The sequence below is a fragment of the Pipra filicauda genome, unplaced genomic scaffold, assembly GCF_003945595.2.
Source record: "Pipra filicauda isolate LSUMZ 115617 unplaced genomic scaffold, ASM394559v2 scaffold78_size3787270_pilon, whole genome shotgun sequence".
In the NCBI taxonomy this organism is placed as follows: domain Eukaryota; kingdom Metazoa; phylum Chordata; class Aves; order Passeriformes; family Pipridae; genus Pipra; species Pipra filicauda.
Window position 1 is genome coordinate 1822752 of NW_024104964.1, and position 15209 is coordinate 1837960.

Here is a 15209-nt window from a genome sequence, read left to right on the forward strand (position 1 = left end):
TCCCTTTTTTTTCCCCTCTTCATCGTCTCTCTTCTTTTTTTTTTTTTTTTTCTCCTTTTTTTTTGTCGCTATTCCAGACGTGGTTGTTAAACTCAAGTATCTGATGCAACGTGAAGGGAGGCCCGCCTCTCTTATCAAATTTCTTGTATTAAAGTGAACTTCGCAGAAAAAGGTCAGTTTCAAAACCTGTGAACTTCCCAGCTGCGCGTCGAGTTCCTCTAATTCCTTAAATAACTATATATCTCCCGTCCGTTTCTCTTTTTTTTTCTTTCCTTTTTTTTTTTTGTTTGTTTTGTTTTGTTGGTGTGGGGTTTTTTTCCCCACTTTTTTTTTTTTTCTTTTTTTTTTTTTTTTTTTCTCTCCCCCCTCTTTTTCCTTTTAAAAAAGCGGCGCGGGGCGGTCACAGCCCCAGGGCGGCGGCGTGTTTCTTGGCCTTCAGGCGGAGGTCTGCGATGCTGGAGTTCTTGCTGGTGGTCTTGGCGGCGGCGGCCGCGGCCACCACGGAGGCGGCGGAGGCGGACTCGGCGAGGGTGGCGAGCGGGAGCCCGAAGGGGGGGGCCGGGAACATCATGTAGGGAGCGTGGGCGAGGTGCGGGTGCAGGTGGTGATGCGCGTGGGCCACGGCGCTGTCCAGCTGCAGCTGCGCCTGAACCTGCGGGGACAGCGCAGGGCGGGCGTGGCGGCGACCCCCGGGCGGCCGCGTCGCCCCCCTCCCCGCCCCGCCCGCCCGGCACTTGCCTGCTGGAAGGGCATCCTCAGCGCGCCCACGTTCACGTACGGGGCCACCCGGCAGGCTTCGAACTGCGTGGCGGCACCGATGAGCACCCCTGGGGGAGGGCACGGCAGGGTCAGCAGCGGAGAGACCACCCCCCGACCCACCGCGCACCCCACGCGGGTCGCTCCCCTCACCCACCACCCCCCCACGCCGCCCCCCTCCCCGGTACCTTTGTGCAGTTGGTTTTCTTGCTTTCGGCATTTGGCTCGTCGGTTCTGGAACCAGACCTGCGGGGAGGGGGCACAGGGGGGTCACGGCGGCGCTGCCGCGGAGCTCCAAACCGAAAATAAACCCGCCAGCAACACCGCTGCGAATAATAATAATAACAACCAAAAAAATCCCGGACCGCGCAATCCCGCCGACAAAGACAGCAGCCCCCGCTCCCGTGCTCCGAAAGGCAAAAAGGAAAAGGGAAAAAGAGTTAAAATACCCTGAAAATCGCCACGAGCGGAGTGCGCGCTCCGGGGACACGATTTCCCAAGCCCCGGGTTCCCCTTTCCAAACCGACGTCCCCAAAGACCGAAACTGCTCCCTGATATCCGATACTGAGGCGCGCTAATGGGCCTGAGAAGCTCGTGCTCATTAATAAATAAATTAATTAGCTTTATCTCCCAGAAAAACTCAGCACCGAAGAGTTTAATGACTTTTTTCCCCCTTTCCCCCCTTTTTTTTTTTTTTTTTCTATTTTTGAGGGGGGGTAATTACGATCCTAAAAGCTGTGCTACAAAGAAGTTTCGAATTTCTCTGTTCACTGGAGTGTAGCACAGAAGCGGAATAATTGTCTCATTATCATGATAATCTAATTTGTTTGCACAGAAAACGCTGCCCGTTAGACAAGAACATACTTTTAATATCGGAAATGAAATCGTTAAAATAAATTTCCAGATTAAAGTTCTGCTCGCTCGGAGAAAGGAGGGAGGGAAGGGGGGAGAGCAAAGTGCGTCTTTAAAACATCCCTGTTTTAACCCCGGGCTCTGCGTCGCATCCCGGCAGCCACATCCACCGAGGAACCTTTTCCCCACGGCCAGAAAAAAAAAAACAAAACGTATAAAAATTGCATTTTTTGAAGTCTTACTCGAAGAGAGGAATATAAACGGGAATTTCCCCCGCCCTGTCATTTACTTCAGCCACGGAAAACCTGCCCAACAGCCACGTTCGCCCTCAGCCTCCCGTGGAAACGCACATTCCCTAATTTACAAATCAGCGCAGATACCAGGCAAAATATTATTGCAAAGCGCTTTTTTTCCGGCGGGATTTCTAGGGACTGGCTTTAATCTATGTAAATCTCCAAAAGTTATTATGCACCCTGCGATTTGGCATCATGGAAGCGCGGATTATGCGCCGCCGCCGCCTCCTTTGTCGAGCACCTCCCTGCTCCATTTTCCACAGCCAACAACTTTTTGCTTCGGTTTTGTTAAGATTTCGTGGACGGAAATGGAAAATAAATTTAAAAACCACAAACAAACAAACCCAAACAAAAAACATTAACCAAATTAAAAAAAAAAAAAAGCGGGGGGGGGCAGGGGGAGAGGAGAGGGGAAATGATGCTTTTATTTTTTATTTTTATTTTTTTTGTGGTTCAGGCTCTGACAAAAGCTGCTCATTTGGAGTTTTTCGGTTCCCCGTGCCGGCTCTGCCTCTGTCCTTACAATCTTACACGATGCAGGGAAACCCCCCAAGGATTGAGCGCATAGTTGGGTGCAGATGGTGCCTGCGAGCACAAAGATTGAGGGGGAGTATCTGTTACAGAGATACTTTCTACCAGCTGCAGATGTTCGGGGCCTAAAACTGCTCCATGTGTTCATACACATAATGACCATCATTTTCTCTTCTTTTATTATCAGAACGGAAATACACCGGAGCAGCTACATTTGTTCTCATTTGAGGAATCACCTTCTTCCCCACTCTTCAGCTCATCCCGACAAAACTCGCAGAAACCAGGCCGGGAACCCATTTTGAAAAACTTTGGGAGGGTGAAAAGAGCAGGTTAAATCCAAGGAAGCCGCGGCTTCTCGGGGAGGGAGAAAGCTTAAAATAACCCCTGTTTATCCCAGACTTTTTGTATTTCGTAAGCCCGAACAAAGCACCTCGCTCAATTTTTGTGCCGCTTCCCTCAAAATTTAAGAACTACACGGAAAACCGGCATATATATATATAAATTTTTTTTTTCACTTAAGGGTTTCTAATTCAGTTTATGAATTAGAAACATGCCTGAAGTGAATCTGTGTGTCCGCGGATGAGTCGTGAGCAGGGAAGGAGAGGGACCACAACCCACACCATCACAGAGCCACCGAGCTGCTGCCGAGGCAGGGATGGAAGAAACGCGGAGCTGGGAAAAATCGCGGCGGAACGAAGGGATGGGGACACGCCAGGAGACAAATCCCGAGGAGGCAAAACCCTGGGAGGCGGTTTCCAGATTTGCTGGGTGAAGCTGGGGCCGGGAGCTGTCTCCTCTCCCCGGCAGAAGGATGAGGCTCTTCCCCATAATGTCCCCGGCTCTTCCCCAGCTGGCCCTTTCTCCCGAGCACACGCACCCACGCGGGAGGGACCCCCGCAGCCCCGCTACCTGCACCCTGGCCTCGGAGAGCCCCAGCCGCTGGCTCAGCTCCTCCCGCATGAACGCGTCCGGGTAGTGGGTCTCGTCGAAAAGCCTTTCCAGCTCGTTCAGCTGCTCCAGGGTGAAATTCGTCCGGCTCCTCCTCTGCTTGATTTTCGTCTGCCCTTCGTCTTCCATCGCTTTCGCATCCTCCTTGCGCTCCTTCAGCTCTGGGGACACTGGGCACGACACAGCGGTCAGACCGGCGGGGCTGCGGGACGGGCACCGCGCGGTCCGGGGGCTCATCCCGCACCCGCCGCTGCCCGGGGGGATGCGGCGAGAGGCCCCCGGGGCCGGGACAGCCGGAGCGGGGCCTGCCCGCCCGGGCCGCGCTAGGCCGCCTCCGCCGCCGCCGTTGCGGGCCCCGCCGCCGGCTGCGGGAACGCGGGAGGGGGGGAGCGGGGTCCGCACCGAGCCCTCCCCGCCGACCCCCGGGGGATGCGCTGCAACAGGTCCCCGGAGCCGAGGCCGCTCCGCGCCCCCCCGAGAGCCGCTTTTCCTTGGGTCCTTTTCTGCCGGAGACGCGCCCCGGGCCGGAGCGCGGAGCCCCCGCGGCGACCCCCGCACCGCCCCCCGGGGGCCGCCCGGCCCGGCCCTGCGCCCGCCGCGCTCCCCCGGCCCCGCGGCACCCGTTCCCTTATTCCAGGCACCCGCTCCGGGGATGCTCCGGGCGCTCCGCCGGTCCGAACAAAAGGGCGGCAGCGACCCGCGGGTCCCCGCGGCCCCTGGGACGGGCCCGGCCGCTTCCCCGCAGCGCCCGAGAGCTCATTAATAAATCGGGGCGGCCCCGGGACCGGCCCCGAGCATCGCCCCGGGACCGGCCCCGCCGTACAGGCGCGGTTCCGCGGGGAGCCGCGGGGCGCGGAGTGGGGCTGAGCGCGGGCAGCGCGGCCCGGCCCCACGCGTGTCCGCGCAGCCCCGGCCCGCGGGGCCGGGATTTCGTTGGCTTCCCGTGGGATGCCGAGCGGGAACAAGATCGCGTTCCGAGCAAGTTAAATCCGTGTTGCAGTATTTTAATCTAAAAACTTCGAGGCTGGCCAAGGATGCCCCGCGGCCGGCGAAGCCCGGGAAGCCGCCCATCCCCGCCGGCCCCGCGCGTACCGACCCCGCCGGGGGAAGCAGGGCAAGGGCAAGGGGAAGGGGCGCAGGGGGGTCCCGCGGTGCCGCCGTTACCGTCGCTGAGCTTGGGGGTGGCCGCCTCGGCCGCTCTCTCGGCGGCGGCGTCGGGCTCCCTCGGCGGGGTCCGCCCGCCCGGCCGCGCCGCGGGGCTGCCCGTGTCCTCCCGGCCCGGCTCCGCCGCCGCCCCGCCGGGCTCCCGCGGGCCGCGCAGGGGCCCGCTCTCCAGCACCTCGCGGTAGGTGATGAGCTCCTTCTTCTCCTTGGCTTTGGGATCAAACGACTTGGAGACGAACGCCGTGAGCTCCTCCATGGCTCAGGGGCGCGCTGCCCCGGCTCCCCGGGCGGGCATCCACGGCGCGGGGGGGAGGCGGCGGCGCCCCGGGCCGTGCCGAGCCGGGCCGGGCCGTGCCGCCCGACGTGCAGGGCTCCCGGGGTCTGATAGCGACGCCGCGATTGAAGTGGCACTATTTATACTTTGCAAAGCCGGCCCCTTGTTCCCGGCGAATTACCTCCCCTCGGAGCTCTGAATGGACCCCTTCCTTCCTCCCTTCCTTCCTCCCCGTCCTTGCCGGCCGCCCGCCCGCCGCGGGGCACCGCGGCCACGGCACCGCCCGCCCGTCGCGCGCTGCGCCCTAATTAATTTAATTAGGAGCGGGACCGTGCGCGAGGTCCCGGGCGAGCGCGGCGAGGAGCGGGGCCGGGGCGGCGGGGGAGTGGCCACCGGGACGGCGGGGGGGCGGCGGGGGCCGCGCAGGCTCCGCGCACCGCCCCGCGGGGTCGGGTCAGCCCCGCATCCCGCATCCCGCACCGCCCCGCGGGCACAGCCAACGGGAGCTTCCCTGCGACCGGCCCCGCGGGAGCCGCGAAAGTTCGTCCGTGGGCGCCCAAACCCCCCCGAATTAACGCGTGGGTAATTGGCGGTGACAAACGCGGCCGGGCCAGAAGCGGGCGCGCACCGAGGCATCGGATTCGGGCCAATTCCGCTATTTATCGCTAATATTGTTTCCCTTTGTTTTTCGAACCCCGTCACGGAGCACTTCTGTTGACGGAACTCGCCTCTCTTGCACCTCCGCTAAATTCTAATAAATTATTCAGAATTGTTTAACTCTTGCCTGGGTATCGATTTTTCATTGACCTTTGGGGCGATGACTTCACAGAACGGGGCGTTTATTTACGGGGGCAGGTTGGGCATCGGGGGTGGAATTAGAGTGCGTCCAGCCCCGGTTACACACGACACGCAGCGATTCCCGGTCGCCGCGCTCCCGGTTTCCAAAACCCGCTCCCACGTGGCATTGTCGGTCCCGGGGGCATCGGACACCGGAGGCCCGGGTGTGTGACCCTGCCCGGCCCCTCCGGCCGGAGCTTTCGTTGATCCCACGCAGCATTCCGCCATTCCCGCGGCATGGATCCCTTGCTCGGGAGCTCGCGTTAAACCGATCGAATTCGGGAAAAGGCGGAATTAAGCGAAGGATTCAATCGTTTCGTCGCTTTTCTCGCCGTTCCCGGCGGAGGCTCCGCTCGGTCCGTGCCCACCCGTGTCCGGGGCGCTCCGTCCCGCCGTACCCACGGGGAGCGCTGCCCCTCGCCCACGGGGCTGTAAAACACTGACCCTGTCCGGGCTTTAAACGCCGACCCTCCTTAATTTCTGCGAGGTGGAACCCCTCGCGCCCCCCGGGCCGTTCTCCCCTCCCGGCCCCCACGGCGTGACACCAGCGCGCCCGTGGGTCGTCGCGGTTGTCACCGCGCTGTGCCCGATGCAGACAGCGCCCGGAGGGCTCTGAATCCCCCCGTGGGCAGCAGGACCCCCACTCGGGACCACCCACACTCCCCTCCTGGTCCTCGCCCGCACTGTGCCCGTGGGTCGTTGCGGTGGCCGCCGTGTCGGGTCACCGTGTTGGGCACGCTACAGAGAGCGTTCCGAGGGCTCTGCATCCCCCCGTGGGCAGCGGGACCCCCACCCGGGACCACCCACGCTCCCCTCCGGCCCGTCCCCCGCGCCGTGCCACGCACTATGCCCGTGGGTTATCGCCGCTATCATCGCGCTGTGCCCGCTGCAGACAGCGCTCCGTGGGCTCTGCACCTCCCCGTGAGCCCCGAGACCCTCACCCCGGGATCGAGACCCCCACCCGGGATCACCGACGCTGCCCTCCTGCCCGTCACCCGCGGCGTGCCAGGCAGTGTGCCACAGTGGTCACCGCGCCGTGCCCGGTGCAGACAGCTCCGGGTGTGCTCTGCACCCCCCGTGGGCAGCGGGATCCTCCGTGTCCCCCCCTGTCCCCCGCCAGACCCGCGTGGGCGTCAACAGGGCAGCGCATCGATGTCTCGGCGCTCGCTGCGGCGGGCTGGGCGCGCTCGGCGGTGGATTGGCGCTGCCTGCCCGGCGGCCCGGAAGGCGCTGGGCTCGAACCGGGGCCGCGGCGGCTCCGCGGAGGTACCGGGATACCGGGATAACGGGGAAAAGGGGGTAAATCGGGGATAACGGGGGGGCACGGCTCGGCATGGGGGGTAAAGGACCCTGCTGCAGGGGCTAGGGGTGCCCTGCGGCCGCTCCCGGCGCCGCGCGGCCTCCGGTGCGGGGTAACGCCGATAACCCCGGTGCCGCACGTGGGCCCACTCACGGCGCTATCCCGGGATCCATCCACAGGGGTATCCCGGGATGGATCCACAGGGGTATCCCGGGATCCACAGGGCTATCCCGGGATCCGCAGGGAGATCCGGGAGCCGCGATCCGCGGGGGTTTGGCCCCACGGGAGCTCCGCGGTGAACTCACGTCCCGGTGTTAAGGGACTCACATCCCGGTGTTAAGGGACTCACATCCCGGTGTTAAGGGACTGGCGCGTGTTTTACATGGAAAATATGGGGGAAATCGGGGAATTCTGGAGGTAGTTGCCATGTCCACGGCTTGGTTTGAGGTCTTAAGTGCAGTTCTCTGCTGTTTTCTGGTTGACCTGTGGTGTCCCCTTGACTTGGGGCTTTTTCCCACGCTCTGGAGTCGTTTAGGTGGGAAAAGAGCTCCGAGAGCGTCGAGTCCAACCATGACCCAGCACTGCCAAAACCAGCACTGAAATACAGCTAAAGATTTGGAGCTGGAATGTTAAGGAACGCTAAGGAGTGTTGTCATTGTAAATGAATTCTTCTTTCATGACTTTGAATTGAGGCCACACTTTCCTCGAGTCCAAAACTCGATGGGTTTGGAAAAACGCTGTTGATAAAATTGTCAAAGAAAACATGTTTTCTGTAACCACACAAATGTTCTGGGTGTTTGGGGCCTTGTTCCTATGGGAGAGATTGTAAGAAAGTAGCAAAATTCCTGTGGTTCCTTGATCTTTAGATTTCAAAGGTAACTGGTTGTGGTGCCTCTCTTGGGGGGTGGGATTCAAGTGTTCCTGTTTTAGTGAACTTTAACTTGGAAAAGGGAAAAAGGCAGCCCTGGTTAAGGAGAAATAAATAGAATTAATTTGACTTCAGTGTCCCTTGTTTCCTGGCTGGAGCTCCAGCAGCATCTCATCCCAACTTGTTGCTTCTGCCCCTGGACTTGCAGGAACTCAGCAGGAAAGAAGGGGATCCTGGAATATTGCAGTGTATTTTCCATCAATTTTCCATCAATACCCTTCTAATCAATTATAATTTCTTAAAGGGTCCTGTTTGTAGAGGTGCCACATAACCAGTGTGGGTGGGCAGTATTTGGGTTATAGCTGATCTACGATGAGAATACAGGAATAATTTGAAACTCTTGTTTGAAAAGATGTGTTGCACTTGAAATAGTCCTGACATCTCTGAAACAAGATTGAACAGGGCCAGATGAATGAATTAATGAGTGTAAACTTCTTACTACTTTCTTTAAATAGGGTTTTTTGGGGGAAGTTTGTCTGTTTCCTATGTCATTTATGCTTTCTTTAGGTGGGATATTGGGAAGGAATTCCTCCCTGTGAGGGTAGTGAGAGGCTGGAATGGATTTCCTAGAGAAGCTGTGGCTGCCCCATCCCTGGAATTGTCCAAGGCCGTGTTGGGTGGGGCTTGGAGCAACCTGGGATAGTTTATGGAAGTGTCCGTGCAGGGAAAAGTGTGTCCTGTACTGCAGGGAAGGTCCAAAGCCCCCGGCGAAAGGTTGTCCCTGTCCAAGCTGTGTCACCTGTGGAATTCCAGGATACCCCTGTAGGACACAGCCACAGGGCTCAGCTGCACAAATTGTCCCAGGATCCACTTCTGGCACCTCTTTTCCCCTGGGAGCTCCAGGATGTGCAGGGTCTCACTTGTCCCTGTGCCTGCAGCTCATCCAGGGTGGATCCAGCGCTCCTGGAGCTCCTCCAGGATGTGCCTGGATGCCACAGGTCTTGTCCTGTCCTAGGGAATGGCCATGGCACGTGGTTCTTTGCTCCTGGAGACACAAAACTGAGATTTACATCGTATATTTCCCAAGTTTCATGTGCTGCTTAATCCAGTTGTGTGTCCCGAGGGGGAGGAAAGCTGATGGCAAAGTAAAAGACTTTAAAAAAATGGACAATATATAAGTTGAAATGTGATGTTGTGGCTCATAATGATCCACATCAGAAATGTCTTTTATACTCTTTGTTTCTCAGGTCTCTTTTATTAATCTCCCTGTGATCTGTGAACCTTTAACTCAAAATCTCTGGGTTGTAGTTTCATTTTCCAGGCAGTTCTGCTCATTTTGAGTTTCAGGTTCACGTTCATTTGCAGGTTGTTCTATCAGTGTATCCTTGAAGAGCTTTATTTTACTGTTCAATAACTGTTAGTGCCTTGGAGCTCTGGAAATCTTTTACTACAAGGGGAAAAAATTGATTGCACAAGATGGTGTGTTGATATGAATTGACATTCCTTTGTGGGATTGTCAATTAAAGTTGCAGTTCCTTTAATGAGATAAACTAGTCTCTAAAGTCCTACCTCTCTCTGCCAAAATCTGTGTGGAATAACTTCAGTAAGATGGTAAAATAACTTAATTTAAGAAAGTACTTCTCTTGCACAGCAGCTTAGGAGGATTCCTAAAATTTTGCTGGTTTAGGTGGACGGGGATTTGCTGGTTTAATCTGAGTATTTAAAAACCTTTAAAAAGGACCAAGTTCTGAAGTGCTGGAAACAGAATCTGTTGAGAAGCAAAGTAAATAAATAGAGGGATTTGCAGCAGCAAAGCTTGGGAATGGCTGATTTGTAGGCTGATAGCTTGGAGTCGTGTGCCAAGGAGCCGTCTGGGATCCACAGAGATTTGGCTCCATGGGATTGAGTTTATGGAGCTGCTGTTTATTGTGGCAGTGGGTGAACTCTCATGAGCATCAAAACAAATCCAGGTGCTTAAGGGATTGTCTTGTATTTTGCATTGAGCTGTTGGGGAAAATATGGGAATTCTTGAGGTCAATGCCAAGTCCAGAATTTGGTGTTTTTCCAGTAGGATGTTCCTGACTCATTCTTGCTGCAGTTTCCTCACCCTGACTCCAGGGCTCTGATAATCCTTAGGAGGACTTTCAGTCCTCCTTGATGGTGAATTCCTCCCTTGTGCTGTTCCCAGCCTCTCCCTGTGGATCAGGAGCTGCTGCATCGGGGGCAAAAAAAGTGCAAGAAAAGGGAAAGTTTGGATGGAGAAAATGAACCAGTTTGACCTGTCCGTGCTGGAAACTGGAGGATGAGGGAAGGGAACGGAGCTGGGGAAGGGTCTGGAGCACCAGGAGGGGCTGAGGGAGCTGGGGGGGCTCAGCTGTGTACGTGTGTATATACATATATATATGTGAGAACCAAAGTACTGCAGACAGGAGACGTTCTCCCAGTTGTGCCGTTTGTTTCCCGCAGCCGAAGATGGGCCGCCGCTCCTCGGACACGGAGGAGGAGAGCAGGAGCAGGAGGAAGAAGAAGCACCGCAGACGTTCCTCCTCCAGCAGCTCCTCGGACAGCAGGACCTACAGCCGGAAAAAATCGGGAAGGAAATCCAGGTCCAGGTCGCGCTCCCGGGATCTCCAGTCCTGGTCCCACTACGAGAAAAGGTGCGTTTGGAGGAATCGTTGCTGATTTTTACAATCTGAGCTCTTTCGTGTCGTGGCAGGAGATGGAAGTGTTTGATTCAAGTTTTCTCTGATTTCTTGGTGAAATGTTTTCATTTTGAGCAAGCTTAGAAAGCAAACCCAGCCCCCTGACCAGAAAAACCCAAACCACCTTCGCACTGCAGGAGTACTAAAGCAGGGAATTTGGAGATCCAAAGGGAACTTCCTCACTAAAACAGGTAAAACCCAGCCAAGTAAAATAACTTTCTTTTTTTGTCCAGCAGGGACACCTTCCACTACCCCAGGTTGCTCCAAGCCCTGTCCAACCTGGCCTTGGACACTTCCAGGGATGAGGCAGCCACAGCTTCTCTGGGCAACCTGTACCAGGATCTCCCCACCCTCACAGCCAACAATTCCTTCCCAATATTCCATCTAGCCCTGCCCTCTGGCAGTGGGAACCCATTCCCTGTGTCCTGTCTCCATCCCTTGTCCCCAGTCCCTCTCCAGCTCTCCTGGAGCCCCTTTAGGCCCTGCAAGGGGCTCTCAGCTCTCCCTGGAGCCTTCTCTTCTCCAGGTGAACATCCCCAGCTCTACCAGCCTGGCTCCAGAGGGGCTCCAGCCCTTGGAGCATCTCCATGGTCCCATCCTGGTTGTCTCAGCCTGACTTGTGGTCAGTGTAGTCAGTGGAGCTGGAAAACCCTCCTTGTGTCTGGCTGCCCTGTGAATATATTGGGAACTGCTCCTGACAGCCCTTCCTGGAGCTGGTAGAAGAGGGAAGAGGTGACTGCTTGGGAGGAGTGTCTCAGTTGTTCATCTCCACCCCCTTCCCTGTGCTCCTTCCCAGCCTCTCCATGCCCTGAGGGCACACGGTGGGATGCCAAGGGCTGCCATCCCTGGGCTGCCATCCCAGCCCTGTGTTCCTGCCACGAGCTCTGATCCCGTTAGTCCAGGGCAGGCATGGCCATCTCCCACACACACCAGGGCTCCGAGGGGGATTAGAGGCTGGACGGGGACCAGTGACTGAAATTGGGTCCAGAAAAGACCAAAGGGTCTGTTTTTAGGGTCTGGCTGGAGCCTTGGCTGTGCCAAGGGACATTTTGGGACATTAGCTCCTGGCAGTTTTACACGCTGGGTCCTGCTGGATTTATCCCTGACCCTGAGGGATAAATGAAAAGCAGCAGTTTCTAAGATTCCTGTTCCTCATCCAGCAGGAAAGCTACATTCCTTTGCCAGGTGAATACCTGTTCTTTAGCAGTTAACCTGTATGTCTCTTCCAGTTTTCCAGCTCCTGCAGCCCCTTTCCCTTGTGCTGGATAATCACATATCACACTGGATAATCACATATCACTCCTGAATTACAGGAGGGTTTCTGTGGTGTTATATTTTGATATTAATCAAACAATCAAAAATATGGAGGTTCTCATTAGTATTTTAATTGTTGCTTAGTTAACTGTTAGGGAGATGGAGAGGAAATCTTAAAATTAAGACCTGAAAGATATCCCCATTCCCAGTTTTGGGGTTAGTTGGTGTAGTTTGGTATCTATTCTTTTAGTTTTCTCCTTTGTGTATAAGAATTTATTCTTCGAGTAAAGGAAACTGGGTGGGAGGGGCAAAGGAAGACACCCCTGTGACTCCTGATTGAACTCAGGAGGAAACTCCCCAGCTCAGATGGAATAAATTAACACTGATTAGTTGATTATTAAGAGCACTATGAGGAGAGCAGCCCAAGCTCTCGTGGCCTTGGCTGTGTGTTTGGGAGCATCAGCTCTTTGAGGCAGCACTGCCCGTGTGAACGGGAGTCCCTTGTTCCAGAGGAACAGTGGGATTTGAGGCTTCTGGGGCACAGTCCAAACCCCACAGGTTGGTACCTCGTTTTGAAGTCATTTTCAGGGGTTTTGTGCCCGTTCCTTTGGGTTTTGAGGGGCAGTGACCCACCCACAGCCTGGTTGTGTTGCAGGCGCAGGCACAGATCCAGCAGCAGCTCTTCCTACGGCTCCAGGAGGAAGCGCAGCCGGAGCCGATCCAGGGGCAGAGGCAAATCCTACAGGTCCCAAAGATCCAGGTCAAAAAGTAGAACCAGAAGGTAAGACTCTTCCCTAGGGAAAAAAAAATAGTATGTTCACTGTAACAACATGAATTTAAAATCTCCTGGTTACCGAGCTTGGAATACACCAGAAATAAAGGATATGGGTGTTCCTGCAAACTCCATTCCCCTTGGAACTCCTCCTGATTTGAAATCCCTCTGGAGTGCTTTTCATCCAATAAATCTTTCAGTTACACTGGTGAAACAATTTGGAGAGAAGTTATTTATTTAGCATCTGACCAAGTGCAAAAAGCATGAATAAAGTCACTTGTTTTCATAGAATCACCTTAAAATTCCTTGTGGATTTTTTTTGGTTACCGGTTTCCATAATTCCCAACATTGGCTCCCTGAAGATCAGAATAAACTTATTTTCTCATCTGTATTTCCCCTTGGAAAAAGATGAATATTTAGTTATGCAGTTTTTTATTAATATTTAAGATATCTACAGTGCTGAATTTTGTCTTAAATTGCTTTGTGACAAATGAATGTTTTCAATAATAACCACAATTCCAATATTTAAATCTGGCTCAGAAGTTACAAATTGTGCTATGAAATTTGCTTTACTTTTTTAATTAGAAGCAGCTCAATTTGTGTATACTTTTCAATTAAGAAGTTTGGTAACCTAAGTTGAACCAGAATTACTGTTAGCATTTTCGATTGGTTTTAAATTAATTGAGTGTATCAGGCAGATCAGAGCTGTTTTGGTGTGTATTTACAAATCTTCAGCCAAGTAATTTTGTGTCTCTGCACTAAGAATTTATTAAACCTGTTATTTATATATATTTGTCTATATTTATATACCCAACAGTAGAATTGTTGCCTCTAAATGTTGATAAATTGTTGTTGAAAGATGAGAATATTCCACTTCCTCTTATTTGTATTCTGCCCTGAGTTTTTCCCAGCTGTTCATTACAATAGTTGCCTGAACACTTATTGCTGCAGTGCCTTTGTAGTAGAAATTTGGTTATTTAAACTGCCTGATGTGTCTCTGAGAATCCTCAGCATCGGAGCTGGACACCCCAGATAAGCTGCTGTGCTGCCTGTAGAAATATTCCTGGGAATATCCACCTCTTCTGTTAAGAAAATCAGTTTCAAGCCACTGCAAAGTGCAAAGGATGAGGTGAAAACGAAGGTTTTTCAGCCTGTCACGTACTCAGCGTTAGGAAATGTGATAAACTGATTTAAAAAGGGGTTTTATTGTAATAATACAAAATTGCCGCTTTCATTAGCAGTAGCCTAATGGTCTCTTTTCCAAGGGGTTTGATGATTTTAATCATCATTGCAACATATGGAAATTAGGCACCTAAAACCATGACAAATATTGGGTATAAAATATTTCATGTGTAAAATATTCCAGCTTTGCAACCCTGTAGAGGGTAGAGCTGCACGTTGCTTTAAATGCATTTCCTGTGCACAGACGTGATTCTTCAGGGAAAATATTTATAAATAACATCCTAAATGATACCAGAAGAGTCTAAAAGCTTAGAACTAAACCCTACAGGACACATCAAGCCCTTTATTGTCTTTTTTTCCCCGAGTCTGTTGCAATGTTACCCTGAGAAGCCGTGGATTAATCTGATTTTTTGGAGCAGAGTTAAATCCTTGCTGCTACCCCAGGCCTGTGTTTGCCCTGCTCGTGGTGTTGAGGCAGTTGCAGTGGTGCCAAATAATCTCCTTTTTTGCCTCAAAATCACTCAGTCCAAGGGCTGACCAGCTTTCCACAGAGGACTCAGGACTTCAGGATTCTTCAGGCTGGAAAAGGGGTCCTGGGGGAAAGAGGGAATGTGATGGAGGGGTATAAGAAATCAAGATAAGAGCAAAAATGATGGGAAAAGATGATGAAGGATTGAGGGTTTCCCACCTCCTCCCATGTCTGACCTGGGGCAGGTGTGGAGGTAGGGATGTCAGGTGGGGGCAGGTCCTGGGAAATAAAAGGAGATGTATCTTAGGGATAAAGGGATTAAGCTGTGGAGGTTGTGGATACCACAAGTGGAATTAAAAAAGAAATCAGACAAGGAAAATCCACTCAAATGTAGAGATGCAGAGACAGTTTGTCTCAGGAAATGTAGGAATTTGTACTGCTGAAATGGAATTTTCATGAATTCCAAATAGAATTCCTCATTTTCTTTGCCTGGGGTGGGACAACTTCTTTTCATGTGACTTTTACAGGTAGATACTGAAGGAAACAGCTGTCAATAACTGATAAAAGTAACTCAGGCAGCACCTTGAGTTCCTGCAGTGAGCAGTGTGGCACCCACTGGAATATTCCTGTGGATCCCCAACGTGTGCTTTGCCAGGGGAGGGAGGGAAAGCTCCTGCCCCACAGGAGAGCAGCAGTTTGGGATGCAGCAGGAAAGGGAAGATCCTCTCTGTGCCCCCTGGATTTGTAACATTCCGCTTGGACCTTCCCGGTATTATCACCTTTAGGTCATTTTAAATTTAATTGGATGAATTATGGGTCTGACCTTAGAAAACAAGCTTCTTATTGGGAGTTAAGATCCATCACGTGGTGTCTTTAAATCCCTGGAATTGTTTTTGGTGTCAATCATGCAGGTGGCACAAATTCTGTATCCTGTAATGTCTTTTCCCTCCACAGTCCCCTGTCAAATTAAGATTTAAGTTGATTTTTCAAGGTAGTGAAGGTGTTGT

At 53.4% G+C, this 15209-nt stretch overlaps 2 protein-coding genes across 2 annotated transcripts in view; one reads left to right on the forward strand and one right to left on the reverse strand.

Moving 5' to 3' along the window:
- Window positions 1-353: 353 nt before the first annotated feature.
- Window positions 354-5108, reverse strand: SHOX2 (short stature homeobox 2). Its single transcript, XM_039389938.1, has 5 exons — window positions 4545-5108; window positions 3342-3550; window positions 945-1002; window positions 739-827; window positions 354-652 (listed from the first exon to the last, which is right to left on the reverse strand). Exons 1-5 carry the CDS (start codon window positions 4798-4800, stop codon window positions 401-403), a joined length of 864 nt encoding a protein of 287 aa, XP_039245872.1. The 5' UTR covers window positions 4801-5108; the 3' UTR covers window positions 354-400.
- A 1393-nt stretch (window positions 5109-6501) lies between these two features.
- RSRC1 (arginine and serine rich coiled-coil 1) overlaps window positions 6502-15209 on the forward strand; it is a 108072-nt gene continuing 99364 nt past the window's right edge. The window contains exons 1-3 of the mRNA XM_027730390.1: window positions 6502-6921; window positions 10290-10480; window positions 12435-12560. Of these exons, the coding sequence (XP_027586191.1) occupies window positions 6502-6921; window positions 10290-10480; window positions 12435-12560 (737 nt within the window). The remainder of the gene's footprint in view (window positions 6922-10289; window positions 10481-12434; window positions 12561-15209) is intronic.

Coding starts and splice junctions, on each gene's coding strand:
- SHOX2 (XM_039389938.1), bottom strand. CDS start 4,800: ATGGAGGAGCTCACGGCGTTCGTCTCCAAGTCGTTTGATCCCAAAGCC. Junction 3,551..4,544: donor CACCCCCAAGCTCAGCGACG/GTAACGGCGGCA, acceptor TGTCGTGCCCAG/TGTCCCCAGAGCTGAAGGAG. Junction 1,003..3,341: donor TCTCCGAGGCCAGGGTGCAG/GTAGCGGGGCTG, acceptor CCCTCCCCGCAG/GTCTGGTTCCAGAACCGACG.